General features: G+C 42.8%; 1 protein-coding gene across 1 annotated transcript in view; it reads left to right on the top strand.

Moving 5' to 3' along the window:
* Positions 1-20,231, top strand: part of LOC115101006 (striated muscle preferentially expressed protein kinase-like) — a 180,625-nt gene that overhangs the window by 124,013 nt on the left and 36,381 nt on the right. The window contains 2 exon segments of the mRNA XM_065023552.1: positions 4,876-5,044; positions 5,280-5,379. Of these exon segments, the coding sequence (XP_064879624.1) occupies positions 4,876-5,044; positions 5,280-5,379 (269 nt within the window).

A 20,231-nucleotide genomic window follows, 5' to 3' on the forward strand; every position in this document is an offset into this window, starting at 1 on the left:
AGGGAGGCATAGGCTGAGATGAACTCTGCCTTGTTGGCCGCAGATCGGCAGTTCCAGAGGCTACCGGAGACCTGGAACTCCACGTGGGTCGTGCGCGCTGGGACCACCAGATTAGGTGGCCGCGGCCACGCGGTGTGGAGCGTTTGTATGGTCTGTGCAGAGAGGAGAGAACAGGGATAGACAGACACATAGTTGACAGGCTACAGAAGAGGCTACGCTAATGCAAAGGAGATTGGAATGACAAGTGGACTTACACGTCTCGAATGTTCAGAAAGTTGAGCTTACGTAGCAAGAATCTTATTGACTAAAATGATTAAAAATGATACAGTACTGCTGAAGTAGGCTAGCTGGCAGTGGCTGCGTTGTTGACTTTGTAGGCTAGCTGGCAGTGGCTGCGTTGTTGATTCGGGGGCTAGCTGGCTAGCTAGCAGTGTTGATTACGTTACGTTGCGTTAAAAGAATGACAATAGCTGGCTAGGTAACCTAGAAAATCGCTCTAGACTACACAATTATCTTTGATACAAAGACGGCTATGTAGCTAGCTATGTAGCTAGCTACGATCAAACAAATCAAACCGTTGTACTGTAATGAAATGAAATGAAAATGTGATACTACCTGTGGAGCGAGGCGGAATGCGACCGGGTTGTTGAGTTCTAATCGGTAGACGTTGGCTAGCTGTTGGCTAGCTAGCAGTGTCTCCTACGTTAAGGACGACAAATAGCTGGCTGCGTTGTTGATTCAGGGGCTAGCTGGCTAGCTAGCTAGCAGTGTTGATTACGTTATGTTGCGTTAAAAGAACGACAATAGCTGGCTAGGTAACCTAGAAAATCGCTCTAGACTACACAATTATCTACACAATTATCTTTGATACAGAGACGGCTATGTAGCTAGCTATGTAGACGGTGGGCGTTAGCTAGCTGGCTAGCTGCTGGGCAGATACGTTAGGACGGCGAAATACGATAATTACGCAATTATCTTTGATACAAAGACGGCTATGTAGCTAGCTAAGAAGAAATTGCTAAGATTAGACAAATCAAACCGTTGTACTATAATGAAATGTAATGAAATGTAATGAAAAGTTATACTACCTGCAGACCGAAGTGCAGACCGAAGTGCGGATGCGAGCAGTGCGGATGCACTCTAACGACGCTGCACTTTGGTCCGATCCTTCGTCCACAGAAGAAAACCGTTACAGAACCAGCCACCACAAAAGAACCAAGCGGCGTGGTAATGGGCAGCAGCAGCGAAGTCAGGATTTCTGGACATGGGAGCGAGACCTGGACTGTGTCACTACTTGGGAGGCGATAGACAGGTGGGCGGTCGACCCAGGGAGAGTGCCGGAGCCCGCGTGTGATTCTCTGGAGCAGTGTGAGGAGGGATACCGGCGAATGGAGTCAGCACGGCGGCGCGGTAGGAAGCCCGAGAGGCAGCCCCAAAAATTTCTTGGGGGGAGGCCACACAGGGAGTGTGGCGAAGCCAGGTAGGAGACCTGCGCCAACTTCCTGTGCTTACCGGAGAGCGAGAGAGACTGGACAGGCACCGAGTTATGCTGTGGAGCACACGATGTCTCCAGTGCGGGTGCATAGCCCGGTGCGGTACATACCAGCTCCTTGTATCGGCCGGGCTAGAGTGGGCATCGAGCCAGGTGCCATGAAGCCAGCTCTGCGCATCTGGTCTCCATTGCATCTCCTTGTGCCGGCATAGATGGCACCAGCCTTACGCATGGTGTCCCCGGGTTCGCCAGCACAGCCCAGTGCGGGCTATTCCACCTCGCCGCACTGGCAGGGCGACCGGGAGCAGGTTGGGTTGGGCAGGTTGCTCAAGAGCTCCAGTGCACCTGCACGGTACGGTCTATCCAGTGCCACCTACACGCACCAGCCCTCCGGTTGCAGCCCCCCGCACCAGGCTTCCTGTGAGTGTCCAGAGCCCAGTACTCCCTGTTCCTCCTCCCCGCACTCGCCCTGAGTTGCGTGTCCTTGGCCCAGTACCAACAGTGCCGGCACCACGCACCAGGCCTACAGTGTGCCTCGTCTTTCCAGAGCTGCTAGAGTCTCCCGCCTGTCCAGAGCTGCTAGAGTCTCCCGCCTGTCCAGAGCTGCTAGAGTCTCCCGTCTGTCCAGAGGTGCTAGAGTCTCCCGCCTGTCCAGAGCTGCTAGAGTCTCCAGCCTGTCCAGAGCTGCTAGAGTTTCCCGCCTGTCCAGAGCTGCTAGAGTCTCCCGCCTGTCCAGAGCTGCTAGAGTCTCCCACCTGTCCAGAGCTGTTAGAGTCTGCCACCAGTCTGCAAGGAGCCGCCAGAGCCGCCAGTCTGCAAGGAGCCGCCAGAGCCACCAGTCAGCCAGGAGCCGCCAGAGCCGTCAGCCAGCCAGGAGCCGCCAGAGCCGTCAGTCAGCCAGAAGCCGCCAGAGCCGTCAACCAGCCTGAGCTATCTCTCAGTCCTGAGCTACCTCTCAGTCCTGAGCTGCCCCTCAGTCCTGAGCTGCCCCTCAGTCCTGAGCTACCTCTCAGTCCGGAGCTGCCCCTCTGTCCGGAGGAGTTTGTTTAGTCCAGAGGTGTCCCTCAGTTCTGTGGGCCCATTTATTAGGGATCCCAGGTCAGGGTCGGCTGCGAGGGTCGCCGTTCCTAGGGGGAGACTAAAGTGGACAAAGACTATGGTGGAGTGGGGTCCATGTCCTGCACCAGAGCCGCCACCGCGGACAGATGCCCACCCAGACCCTCCCCTGTAGGTTCAGGTTTTGCGGCCGGAGTCCGCACCTTGGGGGGGGGGGGTACTGTGTCTAGTTTTCCCATTTACAGCTATCTTCTGTATACCACCCCTACATTGTCACAACCCAAATGATTGGCTGAAACGCATTAAGAAGGAAATAAATTCCACAAAGGTGCATTCCAGGTGACTACGCCACGAAGCTGGTTGACAGAATGCCAAGAGTGTGCAAAGCTGTTATCAAGGCAAAGGGCAGCTACTTTGAAGAATCTCAAATATAACATACATTTTCATTTGTTTAACCCTCTTTTGGTTACTACATGATTCCATATGTGTTATTTCATAGTTTTGATGTCTTCACTATTATTCTACAATGTAGAAAATAGTAAAAATAAAGAAAAACCCTGGAATGAGTAATGCAAACTCACCCCATTCCGTACAAATGTGCGCAACCGCAACATTCAAACAAGGCTACAAAGAAAACAAATGGGATTGTAGCGACTGTGTTGACGTCAAAATCGGGGGTGTGAACTAGGTTTCTATTCAAGCGTTGCTAGACATGGTAATGGCTCTATAGTATTGGAGAAAAGTTTAAAAAACTTACCCTCCGTTACATCTTGACGTCTCATGTCGTAACGTACAGCACACATAAAGCAACTATTTCTGTCTTACAATCTCTCTCCACCAGGTGTAGCACTTCTATCATCCTTTAAAAACAAGAAATGGACAGTGCCGGGGGTAAGGGGGGAAACCTAGTCATTTTTTGCGTCATCACTGCATGCGATCATCATTCTCAAAGCCGCTGTTTACTTCTAAGATCACTTTAGCACTTTAGCCCTTATAAACCCGATTCAAATTCGACACAAACCTTCAGATAGGTATGTAATGACACATTATATAAACTCTTTATAGTGTTTTATTTACATTTTAGAGGCGATAAGGTGATAAGTTGGACAGATCGAGTGAAAAAAAGCAGTTTTCCCACACATCTCCTCTCCTTTTCACTACCACGCATTAGTTTTGCTTCCCCACCCGTAATTTAAAAAAAGACCCGACGGGGCTCATTGCCTGCTTGAATTATGCCGAAATGGGCAGCGTTTAGGTCATGTAATTGATTTTGTTGGAAAAGGGAGAAATTGTGCTTTACAATGGTATTGACATTACAGTTGCTCTGGAAGTATTATGTTTTTGGGGCGTTAAAATAAGGGCAATTGTACGGACCAAGGCGATGTACGAGTTTACGTTAGGTGTGTCCTATATTTTTACTGGTACTGTAGCTAGCTACATTTCGTATTGATATAGCTAGCTAGCTTATGCTAACATTAGCAATTGCTGTGAAGTCACCAAAATTATTCGAAATAACTATTGAAGTAGCCATGCAGGCATGTACACAGATAAGGGTCTACAGTACATGTGCCCGAGTACCTGCCCCTTTGCCCTCCCACTCGCCAAGCTCCCTTATAGGTGGTGGTATATAATTATGTTTTAATTGCTTACAGTTTTTCATTTTTGAAATAATGTCACATTCGACATTCAACATTGTCACATTTGACGTTGTTTGTTATGTCACACAGTTATGCCGCATTTATGAATCCTTTATAAAGCATGACATACTGTTGTAGATTATTTGTGACATTTATGTCGTGTTTCTGAAGGCTTTGTGAAGGCTTTCTGAGGCCTTTATGAGCTTTATGAGCACCACTTTCAACCTTATTTTCATTCTCCATCACAATTCCATTGTCTACATATGAGAAAATTGCACATTTCTGTTTTGTAGAAATAAATATAAAGTTGAAAAGTTCTACTCAATGACATCATCAAAAGTTAAAACATTTTAAAATCTGTGATTTTTAAACACTATGAGATTCTTGGTAATGTGGGGAGCAAGAAAATACCCTCCTTATGGCTAGAAACTCATTGTAAGATTTGAAAATCACAGTTTTTGTTTTCTTTTAATCCTACTCTATGATTTCAAAGAGAAGCATTTTTTAGGACCTTTCTTACCTTTTTTTCCAACAGATCATATAAATGCACTATTTTCCCAAAAGTAGACAATGGTTTGGTGCTGGAGATAATGAATACGAGGTTGAAAATTGGCAGAATTTCCTTTAAAGCATGTTTATTTTCATGAAATGTGATTAATTCTAGAGTGACATATTGTTACTTTGTTTTAGGATGATACATTGTTGTGCGAGAGTAGTCACATCACCTTTGTGTATGATGACAACGAATGCTCCCTTGTGCTGCTCAACACAAGTCCAGAAGATTCAGGGGTGTATACCTGCACAGCCAAGAACCTGGCTGGTTCTGTGTCCTGTAAGGCTGAGCTCACCGTGCGCACAGGTAAGCCTTGGGGTACCATTCAATCAAATATGCATTCCAGTATTGACACAGAGGCATAGTCGTCTGATGTTTTCAGACCTCAAAGTAGACGAATGATGAGATATATATCCACATCCTAGGCCACATACAGATTAGCAGTTGGGAATGTGATTAACACAGGCCAGAATACTATGAAATGTGGGCCTGTAATTAGGCTACATTGTAATTGTGTCCTCACTTCTGTGATACCTTGCAGTTAAAGAAGACAAGGAGGATACAATGGAGGACGACGAGACCGTTCTCAGGAAGATGCGCCGGCTGACTGACTACTATGACATCCACAAGGAAATAGGGAGGTGAGGCACCCGTTTGTAAATAAAGCTAGAAAAAAAAGAGCGTCAAACTAAATGGTAATTTTCCATGAAAAAAATTGTGAGACCTGCTTTAATTCTTTAAAAGTATTTTTGTGGTAGTGGAAGATTTTAGATTTGAAAAGCAGAGAAGTAGACTAGAGAAGATTTCATATGCTCTAAGTTTTTGTCTAACTTGTTGGGAAAGTGATCAAAGTAGCTGATTTGTGGTATAGACCTTTACACAATGCATTGTTCTTAAACCTGGGATATCCTCACTGCATGAAAAGACATGTTTCTGGGTTAAACATTCCAGATCACTTTCCCTCAAACTAACTGTTTTCAGAAATGATCAAGGCGTGTCACACATACACAGCTTCGGCACACCCAGTGTGAACATTGGGAAACGAATGGGCTGGTGTTCAGACGATATGAACGGGTCTGTAAACCCGATGTGATTGGGTTGAATATTCACAAAAAACTTACCCGGGAATGAACAGCATCTCTCAGGGTGTCCTGACAATGTGTACTGCAGTTGTGTGTGTGTCTATGTCTGAAAAACTCCCGATCATTTTTACGAACCTACAATACTCACTCTCCCACCTCATAAATTTGAGAACCTTGCCGTGGCGAAGGCGTCAAGGCATGCGTACTAAGTGGTGAAAATGCTAGCTGGAAAATGCTAGCTAACATTATTGCTAATTTGCTACACCAGCTGCAGTAGTCAACACGAAAATAATCTTTAGGCTTCTTTAGAAAACATACCGTTACTCTGTGTTGTTACTATCAAACATCCAATTGCCAAACTATGGTTGTGCATACCGGACAAACTGGTAAAACACATATTTGTTTCCCTGAAAGGAGCTAGTAATATTAACATTAGGCTATACAATGCTACTTTTTCAAACATCTAAACCCACTTTCACATTATACATTCACAAAAAATACAAAAAATAAACATTTGTTAAATTGTTATCTTTCAATACATTTTGGAAAAACGTTAACCATTGATACACAAATGAGTAGGCCTAACATTAGCTAGGTAGCTATACACATCACAAAATTAAAGTCAAGTCTATTTGTCAAATACACTGGCTGGGCGTTAAACCGTAAATTAACTATACAGGTATTCATTCGTGGACAGGTTTGAATTTACACTTCACCTTATATAAAAGCATTTTAATGTTTCATTTGTTATCTTAAAAAATTCAGTAACAACTCCAAAAAGGATGGCACTCATCCATTTTTATGTCCAGAAAGAACTGCCTTTAGCTGAGAACTGAGGAAGTTTGCTTGCAATACCAAGAAGTCAAACAATTTGGGAGGTAAGACCCCAAGAAATTGGGCAACTAACCCTAGTGGCGAACGTAAGAACTGCAGTCAAATAGGTCAGAGAATAATACTTCTGTCAAGGAAACGTTATTTAATTTTATTTTTTGCGAAATGGAGGCATATTAAGACAAAAGAAACAAGACACAGTGTTAGTGCCGGAATTGAACAAATAACTCTGCAAATGGTAAGCATTGGCCGAGTAACAAGCTAAAAAATAGGATTTTGATTCCTATTCAATGTTCTATAAATAGGACTTCTTCACTGTCAGTTTTGTCCTATTATTTTTGGTTGAACAGTAAAGCAATCAGAATGGAGAAAACACATTAAAATCACTTAGAATTCATTTGTTGCCATCCTAGGGCATATTTACAACTTGTATCATTCAGAAACATCAAATACTGTCATACAGTCAAACATTTGCAAAATCACTTAGAATTAATTTGAGATTGGCCAAGATGGCTGCTTGAACAGACGCTTTTTTACCGAGCTCCGTACCAAACTTCAGAAAGATTGTGAAAATTGTTTAAAAAAAAAAAAAAGTTTAGTCATTATCTTTATTTGTTCAAGATATAAGACCTTTCCTGTGACTGGAATGATAATTGGATAATTTATTTCAGCATGTCCATGCAAAGTCGTGACAAAAAAAGAAAGGAAAAAGTTAGCCGTTCTATTGCTAATCAACAAGAGAGAAACGTGCTTATAGACAACTGCCATAACTACACTTGGCCTATGGATAATATCATGCTTTCGAATGCTGAAGATGTCGAATTCCCCTCTTTACCGGTTACTCCGTGCAAACCTCCACCCTCCAAAAAACCCAACATGAACTCTGACATCGTGGCTACCCTCTCCTTACTCATCAACTCCAGGTGTGACGCCATTGAGAAAATGGTAGCCGCGAACACCATGGTTATCGAAGGCTTGAAAAAGACTGTGGAGTTTGCATGTGGTGAAATTAATGATGTGAAAACGAGAGTGACAAAAGTTGAAAAAAATGTGGAAAGGGTGGAAAAGAATAACAATGTCTACCATAGACGTCTCACTGATCTGGAACAATACACAAGAAAATGGAACCTGAGACTCTACGGCTTGCCAGAGGTGGAGAATGAAGATGTGCGAGGAGAGGCTATCCGTATCTTCCAAGAAGTTTTGCCTGCAAGAGAAGAACAAAGTTGGTGATACCATCGACGTTGTACATCGCCTCGGCAAGAAGCAACAGCAAAGCGATTCAAGACCCAGGGGTATCATCATCCTATTCACTACCAGATTCTATAGGGATGCTGTCTGGAAAGCTGCTAGGAAGAACGCCTTCCTTCAGAGCCATGGTATGCGTTTCGCCGAGCATCTCAGCCCGGAGGACATAGAAAGAAGGAACAAGTTGTGGCCAACGATCAAGATAGCACGAAGTGAGGGGAAGGCTGCTTACTTCGTCGGAGGACGAGGTTTCATCAACGGTTCAGAAATCCATATTCCTCCCTAAAATCTCACCAGAAGGAACAGGTTGATGGTTTCAGCCATGCTATTCTCATTTTCCTTATGTGGTTTACCTGTCAAGCATCAGGTGACTATTTTAAAGGAATACTCAGGTATTTCAATTCATTAGTTTGTTCTTGTATGACCAGAAGTCCTATTTTGTTTATAAACTTACGAAGAAGATTGAAAGCTGAATTTCTGTTTTATATATACAGTAACTAAGATACTGTTTTAAATGGCATACAGGTCTGCTCTGACTTTACACGGTTATTGTTCTATTTAGTTATTAATACTTATTTCCACAGAAGGTCTTAGGAACGTTTATATGTAAAACATTTTGTTATTCAATTATTTTATGATCAGATTTCATATGTACTTAAAATAGTAGGTACCCTTTTATTTTAATTATTATTTGTTTTATTTCTCAGAATAGTTCCTGATTACACTAAAGAGGGTTTTTAGTCTCTCTTACCACAAGAACCCTTGGTTTGGTCTTGAACATAATTTCCAGTTGAGTTGAATTTCAAAGGTTATGGAATAAGCTATTTTCACTTTAAATTGACTTAAATGGTGCAGATCTCGGTTCCTTATCGTTTACGTTCACTGCTCCTACGTCTTTGACTCATCCTACTACATTTAACATTACATTTAAGTCATTTAGTAGACGCTCTTATCCAGAGCGACTTACAAATTGGTGCATTCACCTTATGACCTCCAGTGGAACAGTAGTGCATCTACATCTTTTCAGGGGGAGGGGGGGTGAGAGGGATTACTTTATCCTATCCTAGGTATTCCTTAAAGAGGTGGGGTTTCAGGTGTCTCCGGAAGGTGGTGATTGACTCCGCTGTCCTGGCGTCGTGAGGGAGTTTGTTCCACCATTGGGGGGCCAGAGCAGCGAACAGTTTTGACTGGGCTGAGCGGGAACTGTACTTCCTCAGTGGTAGGGAGGCGAGCAGGCCAGAGGTGGATGAACGCAGTGCCCTTGTTTGGGTGTAGGGCCTGATCAGAGCCTGGAGGTACTGAGGTGCCGTTCCCCACAGCTCCGTAGGCAAGCACCATGGTCTTGTAGCGGATGCGAGCTTCAACTGGAAGCCAGTGGAGGGAGCGGAGGAGCAGGGGTGACGTGAGAGAACTTGGGAAGGTTGAACACCAGACGGGCTGCGGCGTTCTGGATGAGTTGTAGGGGTTTAATGGCACAGGCAGGGAGCCCAGCCAACAGCGAGTTGCAGTAATCCAGACGGGAGATGACAAGTGCCTGGATTAGGACCTGCGCCGCTTCCTGTGTGAGGCAGGGTCGTACTCTGCGGATGTTGTAGAGCATGAACCTACAGGAACGGGCCACCGCCTTGATGTTAGTTGAGAACGACAGGGTGTTGTCCAGGATCACGCCAAGGTTCTTAGCGCTCTGGGAGGAGGACACAATGGAGTTGTCAACCGTGATGGCGAGATCATGGAACGGGCAGTCCTTCCCGGGAGGAAGAGCAGCTCCGTCTTGCCGAGGTTCAGCTTGAGGTGGTGATCCGTCATCCACACGGATATGTCTGCCAGACATGCAGAGATGCGATTCGCCACCTGGTCATCAGAAGGGGGAAAGGAGAAGATTAATTGTGTGTCGTCTGCATAGCAATGATAGGAGAGACCATGTGAGGTTATGACAGAGCCAAGTGACTTGGTGTATAGCGAGAATAGGAGAGGGCCTAGAACAGAGCCCTGGGGGACACCAGTGGTGAGAGCACGTGGTGTGGAGACGGATTCTCGCCACGCCACCTGGTAGGAGCGACCTGTCAGGTAGGACGCAATCCAAGCGTGGGCCGCGCCGGAGATGCCCAACTCGGAGAGGGTGGAGAGGAGGATCTGATGGTTCACAGTATCGAAGGCAGCCGATAGGTCTAGAAGGATGAGAGCAGAGGAGAGAGAGTTAGCTTTAGCAGTGCGGAGCGCCTCCGTGATACAGAGAAGAGCAGTCTCAGTTGAATGACTAGTCTTGAAACCTGACTGATTTGGATCAAGAAGGTCATTCTGAGAGAGATAGCGGGAGAGCTGACCAAGGACGGCACGTTCAAGAGTTTTGGAGAGAAAAGAAAGAAGGGATACTGGTCTGTAGTTGTTGACATCGGAGGGATCGAGTGTAGGTTTTTTCAGAAGGGGTGCAACTCTCGCTCTCTTGAAGACGGAAGGGACGTAGCCAGCGGTCAGGGATGAGTTGATGAGCGAGGTGAGGTAAGGGAGGAGGTCTCCGGAAATGGTCTGGAGAAGAGAGGAGGGGATAGGGTCAAGCGGGCAGGTTGTAGGGCGGCCGGCCGTCACAAGACGCGAGATTTCATCTGGAGAGAGAGGGAGAAAGAGGTCAGAGCACAGGGTAGGGCAGTGTGAGCAGAACCAGCGGTGTCGTTTGACTTAGCAAACGAGGATCGGATGTCGTCGACCTTCTTTTCAAAATGGTTGACGAAGTCATCTGCAGAGAGGGAGGAGGGGGAGGGGGAGGAGGATTCAGGAGGGAGGAGAAGGTTGCAAAGAGCTTCCTAGGGTTAGAGGCAGATGCTTGGAATTTAGAGTGGTAGAAAGTGGCTTTAGCAGCAGAGAGAGAAGAGGAAAATGTAGAGAGGAGGGAGTGAAAGGATGTCAGGTCCGCAGGGAGGCGAGTTTTCCTCCATTTCCGCTCGGCTGCCCGGAGCCCTGTTCTGTGAGCTCGCAATGAGTCGTCGAGCCACGGAGCGGGAGGGGAGGACCGAGCCGGCCTGGAGGATAGGGGACATAGAGAGTCAAAGGATGCAGAAAGGGAGGAGAGGAGGGTTGAGGAGGCAGAATCAGGAGATAGGTTGGAGAAGGTTTGAGCAGAGGGAAGAGATGATAGGATGGAAGAGGAGAGAGTAGCGGGGAGAGAGAGCGAAGGTTGGGACGGCGCGATACCATCCGAGTAGGGGCAGTGTGGGAAGTGTTGGATGAGAGCGAGAGGGAAAAGGATACAAGGTAGTGGTCGGAGACTTGGAGGGAGTTGCAACGAGGTTAGTGGAAGAACAGCATCTAGTAAAGATGAGGTCGAGCGTATTTCCTGCCTTGTGAGTAGGGGGGAAGGTGAGAGGGTGAGGTCAAAAGAGGAGAGGAGTGGAAAGAAGGAGGCAGAGAGGAATGAGTCAAAGGTAGGCGTGGGGAGGTTAAAGTCGCCCAGAACTGTGAGAGGTGAGCCATCCTCAGGAAAGGAGCTTATCAAGGCATCAAGCTCATTGATGAACTCTCCGAGGGAACCTGGAGGGCGATAAATGATAAGGATGTTAAGCTTGAAAGGGCTGGTAACTGTGACAGCATGGAATTCAAAGGAGGCGATAGACAGATGGGTAAGGGGAGAAAGAGAGAATGACCACTTGGGAGAGATGAGGATCCCGGTGCCACCACCCCGCTGACCAGAAGCTCTCGGGGTGTGCGAGAACACGTGGGCAGACGAAGAGAGAGCAGTAGGAGTAGCAGTGTTGTCTGTGGTGATCCATGTTTCCGTCAGTGCCAAGAAGTCGAGGGACTGGAGGGAGACATAGGCGGAGATGAACTCTGCCTTGTTGGCCGCAGATCGGCAGTTCCAGAGGCTACCGGAGACCTGGAACTCCACGTGGGTCGTGCGCGCTGGGACCACCAGATTAGGGTGGCCGCGGCCACGCGGTGTGGAGCGTTTGTATGGTCTGTGCAGAGAGGAGAGAACAGGGATAGACAGACACATAGTTGACAGGCTACACAAGAGGCTACGCTAATGCAAAGGAGATTGGAATGACAAGTGGACTACACGTCACGAGTGTTCAGAGAGTTAAGCTTACGTAGCAAGAATCTTATTGACTAAAATGATTAAAATGATACAGTACTGCTGAAGTAGGCTAGCTGGCAGAGGCTGCGTTGTTGACTAAGTAGGCTAGTTGGCATTGGCTGCGTTGTTGACACTACACTAATCAAGTCGTTCCGTTGAGTGTAATAGTTTCTACTACAGTTTATACTTTTATATAATCTTTGTTGTTTTGTCTTTGTCTATATTATCTCTTAATGCTAGGGGGTTACGAAACAGTGTGAAGCGCAAGGCCTTATTTTTATTTGCTAAACAATTTCGAACAGATTTTTGCTTTTTTCAAGAGTCTCACTCAATTTCTGCTGATGCCAACTTCTGGAGGTCACAGTGGGGCAACGATATTTGGCTTTCCCATGGATCTGAACGCTCTGCTGGTGTCACTACAATGAAAAATACCTTTGGTGGTAATATTCTACACTCGGAATGTGACCCCTTTGGTCACTTTATTTGTCTTGTGATCAGTTACAATGACATTACACTCATTACTGTAAACTTCTACGGGTACAACACCAAACATGAGAATGATGAGTTGCTTGAATCTATAGAGAAACATATACTTCATTGGCTATCTAAATTTCCCAATTCGTTATTATTGATAGGAGGGGACTTTAACATTACAATAGATAATTCAACTGATAGATGGCCCCCAGGTAGGCCAACCAATCAGAATTTGGGTTTAATACTTTTTATGGAAAAGTTTGATCTTACTGAGATATGGAGAGAGAGGTTTCCGGCCGAAAGATCATTCACTTGGAGTAACAAAACAGGCTCCAGACAATCCAGAATAGATTTTTGGCTTATATCCAAATGTATTGATAGTGAGTGTGTTACTACAAATATTTGTACTACTCCCCTCACAGACCATAAGGCTATTTACATTGATATCAAAATATTTACCCCTGATACGAACCCTGGTAGAGCATCCTACTGGAAGCTAAATAGCTCATTATTAAATAATGATATAGTTACATTTGAGGTTAAAGATCTGCTCTCACACTTTTGGGAAAGGGCTTGTGAAGAAAAATATTATTGCAAGAACTGGGAGCTCTTTAAATTTGAGGTGTCCATAAGTTAAACATTGATGGTGTTATTACAGATGACCAAAAATTAATCGCTAAATACTGCAGCAATTTTTACAGAAAATTGTATAGCTCTACGTACTGTCAGGAGTCCACAGATATGTTTTTTAACTCACTGAATAATGTTCACTCTATCAGTGATATAGAATCTAAACAGTGTGATGAACCCATCAAAGTTGAAGAGATTATAGAGTCTATTAAACATCTAAAGAACAATAAATCACCAGGTGTTGATGGAATTACATCAGAATTTTACAAATTATTTTCTGAACAAGTAGCTCTCTTCCTATTTGAAGTCTTTTTAGAGAGTATTAAAAACAATGTTCTCCCTCCTACAATGAGTCAGGGGTTAATAACACTGATACCTAAGCCTAAAAAAGAAGTGCTGCTCATTGATAACTGGTGTCCAATTTGTCTTCTTAATAATGACTATAAGATATTAGCCTCACTACTTGCAAAAAGAATTAAAGAAGTTTTGGATGCAATCATTGATGAAACACAGTCTGGCTTCATGAGGAACAGACATATTTCTAACAATGTCAGACTAGTATTAGACGTACTTGACTACTCAGACCTAATAACTGAGGATAGCTTCATATTATTTTTAGATTTTTATAAAGCATTTGACACAGTAGAGCATCAGTTTCTCTTCCACTCCCTTGAGAGACTTGGCTTTGGGGATTTTTTCTGTAAGGCTATTAAGACTCTCTATGCAAATGGTAACAGCTCTATCAAATTGAAATATGGCACCTCACCTAGATTTGAGTTAAAGAGAGGAATTAGGCAAGGTTGTCCTATCTCTCCGTACCTGTTTTTATTAATCACCCAACTTCTTGCAAATTCTTTAAATAATAGTCCTGTACAAGGTATTTCCATAGCTGGTAAAGAAATTATTATAAGCCAGCTGGCTGACGATACTACACTTTTTCTGAAAGACGCTAACCAAATTCCCATATCGATCAATGTGATACAATCCTTTTCCAAAGCGTCTGGTCTATATCTTAACATTAAGAAATGTGAACTCATGGCTGTCAAAGATTGTGTGATACCTTCATATTATGGTATTCCAGTAAAAGAAGAACTTACATATTTAGGCATAACCATTACAAAGGATCAGAAGTCTAGAGGCTTACTAAATTTTAACCCTCTTATTAAAAAAACCCAGAAGAAACTAAATCAATGGCTACAGAGGGACTTATCTTTAAAAGGTAGAGTCCTAATAATCAAGGCTGAAGGTATCTCTAGACTAACATATGGTGCTCTATCTTTATATCTTGACTGTAAAATAAGCAAGGAGATAGACCAGATGCTTTTCAACTTTCTTTGGAGAAACCGTACCCATTACATTAGGAAAACTGTTGTAATGAACACTTATGAGAATGGTGGACTGAATTTTCTGGATTTTACTACTTTAAATAATACTTTCAAGATCAATTGGATAAATCAATTCCTAAGAAGACCCACTTCTATCTGGAATTTTATTCCTCATCATGTCTTCTCTACTTTTGGTGGCCTTAACTTCATGTTGTTTTGCAATTATAATATTGACAAAGTTCCAGTGAAACTTTCTGCTTTTCATCGGCAGGTTTTCTTGTCATGGTCCTTAATTTATAAACACAATTTTTCTCCACACAGATATTATATATGGAATAATCGGGATATATTGTATAAAAATACCTCTCTGTTTTTAGAATATTGGTTCAGAAATAATATCCTATTGGTGAGCCAACTGGTAAATGCAGAGGGTTTTTTACTCAGTTATAAAGAATTCTTATCACTTTACAAGGTCCCTGTAACACCTAAAGATTTTGCAATTGTTTTAGATGCCATTCCCTCAGGTGTTGCTATGTTATTCAGGAACATGTCAAGACCTGACCCTCAGAACCTACCTTCTATTGACCCTGTTGACTCATCAGTAGGAAAGATTTGTTTCTCTTTTGGTCCATTCAACAACAGAGCGATACGATCTTTGTTTCAGCAGGATGTTGTATCTATACCTTATGTCATGCCTTATTGGAATGGATTTATTGATAATATCTGTTGGAAAAAGTTTGGATGTTGCCACAAACATACCTACTTGTTAACAAAATTAAGGAAGTTTCCTTTAAAATTATTCATAAATATTATCCTGCCAACCACTATATGAAGAAGTTTAAGGAAAACATCAACTCAAATTGTTCCTTTTGTAACGACCACCCAGAAACAGTTGTGCATCTTTTTTGGCATTGTATGCATGTAAGAAAACTGTGGCAAGACATCAGTAGGTTTATAATTGAACACATTTATGAAGATTTTACACTATTGTGGAGAGATGTACTGTTTGGATTCTTTACATACAATAGAAATAAGCGGAATCATTTTTATGTAATTAATTTCATTATTCTTTTGGCCAAATTTCATATACACAAATGTAAATTTACAAACAGAAAACCACATTTTCGTACCCTACAAAAAGAAATTGAACTGTATTTTAAGACGGTTAAATGCTCTCCTAACAAAAAAGCTGTTAGAATTGTAAGTATATGCATGTCCCTTAAGGTCCTTGTGTAATTGTAATGTGATATTGTACCCCCTAGCTCGATTGTCCATTGTTTGTAATCTATGTATGCTTGTGTTCCCTCGTGTGCTTTATGTATTGATTTGTTGTATAAAAAAAAAAATATATATATTTTTTTTTTTTTTTTTTAGAATTAATTTGTTGCCATCCTAGGGCATATTTACAACTTGTATCATTCAGAAACAATAAATACTGTCATACAGTCAAACATTTGCAAAATACAGTGATATGATATTTTGGCCATTGTTAGAATTGCGTCAATTCAAATCTGGTATCAGGATAAATATGACAATGAGTCACCGATTGTATACTATGTATTTTTTATTAGCTAATCAATAAGTGGTAAATGCAATTTTCGTATATACGGGCTCTCTGTCCCACCTCGCAGGGAAAAAACAGAGAACTGACTTGTTCCTGACAAAAATATTATAATATACCCTGATGACAGTAGTAGTTCCGGCTTCCGAGCCGGCCTGTCAGAGTAGAGACTGGGCGTGGTTTAAACTTGCTCAGCTTATTGCAGGTGCTCAGGCGGGTACCCGCCTCTTGGCGCTTCTGTTGATAGATGTAACTGTTGCTGTGAAGAACATCCATGCTCTCATGCTGCATACCGTTATCTCGCACCTGGCTCCTGTTATCTAACAAAAGACCGCTTGTTCTCGCAACATCCCGCTCTGAATGTGCCTCCCCCCAACTCATTGAACAGTTCCTGTCTTCTGTATTTTTCCATCATGAGAAAGGCCCATGACCTTGAAACTGTTAACAATGTTTCAAGTCAGCTATGTTGCATAACACATACATGCATCCACACAAGCCAACAGCAGATAATATTCAATCACATATATGGTAACGGGCTATAGTGCATAACACAGAAACCCCCTTTTTACACCCCCAAGGGGTGTAACCACACCATCCGATATACTAGGTTGCTGATGAACCCAGGAACTTTAAACCTTTATTTTGTGAATATATGAAGTGATGCACGTCCCTTTGTTGATTAACATATATATAAACTGGAGTTTTTGATTCCCCCTTTTGACACCCACAAGGGTGTCACTCATTATCCTTTATTTCAGCGGTCCCAACATAGTAATATGTTAATAGCATTTCATGAAAATAATAAAAAGTTTATTATTAATAAAACATTATTATTATTATTATTATTTTTTACAGAAAAACAGAAAAGAAAAAATCAACCAAGAAAAATAGAAAAAAAATCGACAAGTGATATATGATTTTGTCTCCCCCTTTTGACACCCATAAGGGTGTCACTTAGCAAAAACAGGATACAACTTTATTGTTTATTGACATGTAAGATATAGGATAAAAATTTGGTCATGGAAAACAGAGTAAAGCAGAGCAAAGCATTATTATAAACCATCTGGTCTTCTCAGCTACTCCTATCCTGTACCAGGTGGGCTCCTTGCCACCCAGGGACTCTAAACCTTCACATAAGAGAGGACAAGTTATATCGTACACGTTATGTATTTAAGAAGTTATCATTCCACGACCTCACCCACAGCAAACCAGGGGTCATCCTCAGTCAGCCCCATCCTCCCCTGAAAGCTTGATTCAGTATCAGCATCTCCAACTGGAGCATCAAGCAAAGGCATCATGCCTGAAGCCTTCACCACATCTGTAACAGACTTCTTAAAACACGGTATGATGCAAGCAGCACAACACATCAATAACAAAAATACAAGAATTAGGGTCAGAAATCCATTAACCACCATACTAGTGTACTTACCAAACCAGGCTCCCAACCAAGAGAACAGTCCAGACTCCTCCACCCCCGCCATGGTCCTCATCTCAGCAGATAGTGCATCAAGCCCACTAAGGGCCTTAGATATACTACCATCTGGACTGGTGTTATTAGGAATATACGTGCAACATTGTTCACCGAACATCTTACAGACACCCCCCTGACTGGCAAGAAGCATATCCAAAGCAAGTCTATTCTGTCTGGCAACCCTAGATGTGGCCTCAAGCTGTTCAGACATACCAGTGAGTGCATCACGGGGGTAATTCACAAAACGCTGTTGATCAGAGTAGATGTAATTAATCCATGCAGTCTGTCTAGCATCCACTATGGCTGGACCCATAATAGGTAGTAAGTGTCAGAGTCCATCATTCCTACCCAAGGCCTGAAACTCATGAGGAACCCCCACTGGCACCCCCAACAGGTTAGTGTGTATGTCAACTACATCCTCTGTCCATGGAGCACTACGTCTATGTCTCCCATGGGATGGAATGTTTTCAGGTCCCCTGGATAAAGAACCCAACAGCTGTTCAGAAGTAACATCAACAATGGTCAGTGGAATTATCAAACTGGTCAGAGCACACGTACCTTGCCAGTCCCCTCTAAGAATGGGTCTCAGTACTCTTTTGGGTCCACATATCCACCACACATCAGCCAGACCACTAGTTTGGTTTAGGCCTGTAACTGGCCAAGTGGAATTAATGGTTATGTTACTACTGCAATCAGCTTCAGGCAATCTCCCATAATCAATGCCATTACCTGTACCCGTGATGCAACTGTAATTGCCCCCATATGCCTTAACACCCCAAGGGGGTCGATGAGGAGGTACTGTAGGAAACACAAGGCTCAAAGAGGAACAGAGAGTTGAATTGGGCTGAACCTGGTAAAAACCTCTCAGAATACACAACCACCCCTCTCCTTCTCCTATAGCAAATGGGTGTGTAGCCAGAACAGGTCTAGCATGACCAATGTTTCATGTAACTCATGCAGTCCTTTCTTTTCAGGGTCTTAGCTGTATACCTCATATAAGACAGCCACAAATTGTCCCTACCATCAAAACCAGTCTCAGTGCCTAATTGATCAATAGCTGAATAGTCTCTAACATTAATTTCCTGAATGGGATTTTTAACACAGTGGTGGCAGGTTCGATCCAGGGGTGGTAGAGGAGTGTGTCTGGCCCTGGTTCGTCTGGGACCTCTGTGGTTTTGGCAGTACCTTAATATAAAACACACCCAATCGTGTCTGTCCCGGTCCTTTGTAGTCCGAGGGTGTAAGTGATTGCATCAGAGAGCTTAATAGTTTTGATGGTTAGTAGGATTTCATCACCTTTACAGAGTTCAACAGTGCTCCCAGGTTTCCCCCATATCATGGAAAACCTATCCACCTTTGTGGGATCCCCTATGCTATAAGGATACCCTCTTCTCCAATCCCAGAACTGTCCCAAGTTGGTTATCATGTAATCCCCATACGGACACCCTCCCCCGTTACACAGGTACACTGGCCCTCCTGTACACAGGTGTTAAAACCAAACACAAATATCTCAATTTCTTCCCTGCCCTGTTGGCTCAAAATATGTCCTAAATACCATAAATTAACACTTATCCTAGCTGATTTTCACACCTCATTCATCAGAGAAAATATGACACTATAATGTAAATTTCACTGCCTTTTTGTATTAAATTACCTTAATATCAGTATTACAAATGACCCTATATTCTCCATCCAAATGGCTTTCCAATGAGGCTGATCAGACCACAAAGGAAAGTTACAATGGAGGTCATAAGTCATACCACCCCTCCAAAGAAGTGTTTCTCTATCAAAAGATTTCACCTATTTAATTAAGACTCAGAAAATAAAAACTTATAATATTTCATATGTGAGTGTACCCCTTTAAGATATCTTGTCTCTGGGAACATTGAAATCCCCTTAAACCCAAAACGTTCGCTTCAAACAAAACCTAATAATTATAATAATACCCTCAAATAATTTGTTTTAAATTTCCTCAATGTTTCATGTAACTCATTCAGTCTTTAAAGGATTGTCTCCCCAAAATGCTTTATACCCTGCCAATAAACTCAAACAATTGTGATAAACGTGCACTGTCCCTTTAACATAAAATAAAATCAGCCTGCAATCCACTTTGCGGGCTTTTCATTGTTCCCCATAATGAAAACAGATTCTAATGGTAGTATACCTTAACCTCCTGTTTAAAAAAGTTTAATACAAGCAACTCAAACCAGTCTACATGTTTTGAAGTTTGAATGGCGTTTCTAGCTTAAACTGTGTAGGAGGAGTTGAGTGCTAAATAATAATAATAATAAGTATGATGAAGATTTAAGTGTTGGCTTTTGCCACACAAGCCCCACAATAACTAAATGGTAACTTTACAAGTAATGTTCTGGGGCTTGCTTCAACTCTTGAAAAGTATTTTTGTGGTAGTGGAAGAAGTAAAAAATGTTTTACTCAAGCTGATGTCATGACAAACAAGTGCCCTCATAATGCAATGAAGATGACAAAGACAAAATGTTTGTGTATACTCTGATTGAAGTAAGACACAAGAAACATTTAACTGCCTAACTTGTTTACACTGTTTGATTTGTTTGAAAAATAAACTTTCCCTAAAAACATATTGCATTTGTTCAATAGTTTTTCTCATTCATATTAACTCAATGATGCTCATTCATGATTGTTTTAATCTTATGTAGAGTAATGCCGGTTAGTAATTGTGGTCAGTAGTTGTGGTCAGTAGTTGTGTGGTTGTGGTCAGTAGTTGTGGTCATTAGTTGTGGTCAGTGTTTGTGATTAGGGCTGTGGCAGTCATGACACTTTGTT

The sequence above is a fragment of the Oncorhynchus nerka genome, linkage group LG1 (genome assembly GCF_034236695.1).
Source record: "Oncorhynchus nerka isolate Pitt River linkage group LG1, Oner_Uvic_2.0, whole genome shotgun sequence".
Classification (NCBI taxonomy): Eukaryota; Metazoa; Chordata; class Actinopteri; order Salmoniformes; family Salmonidae; genus Oncorhynchus; species Oncorhynchus nerka.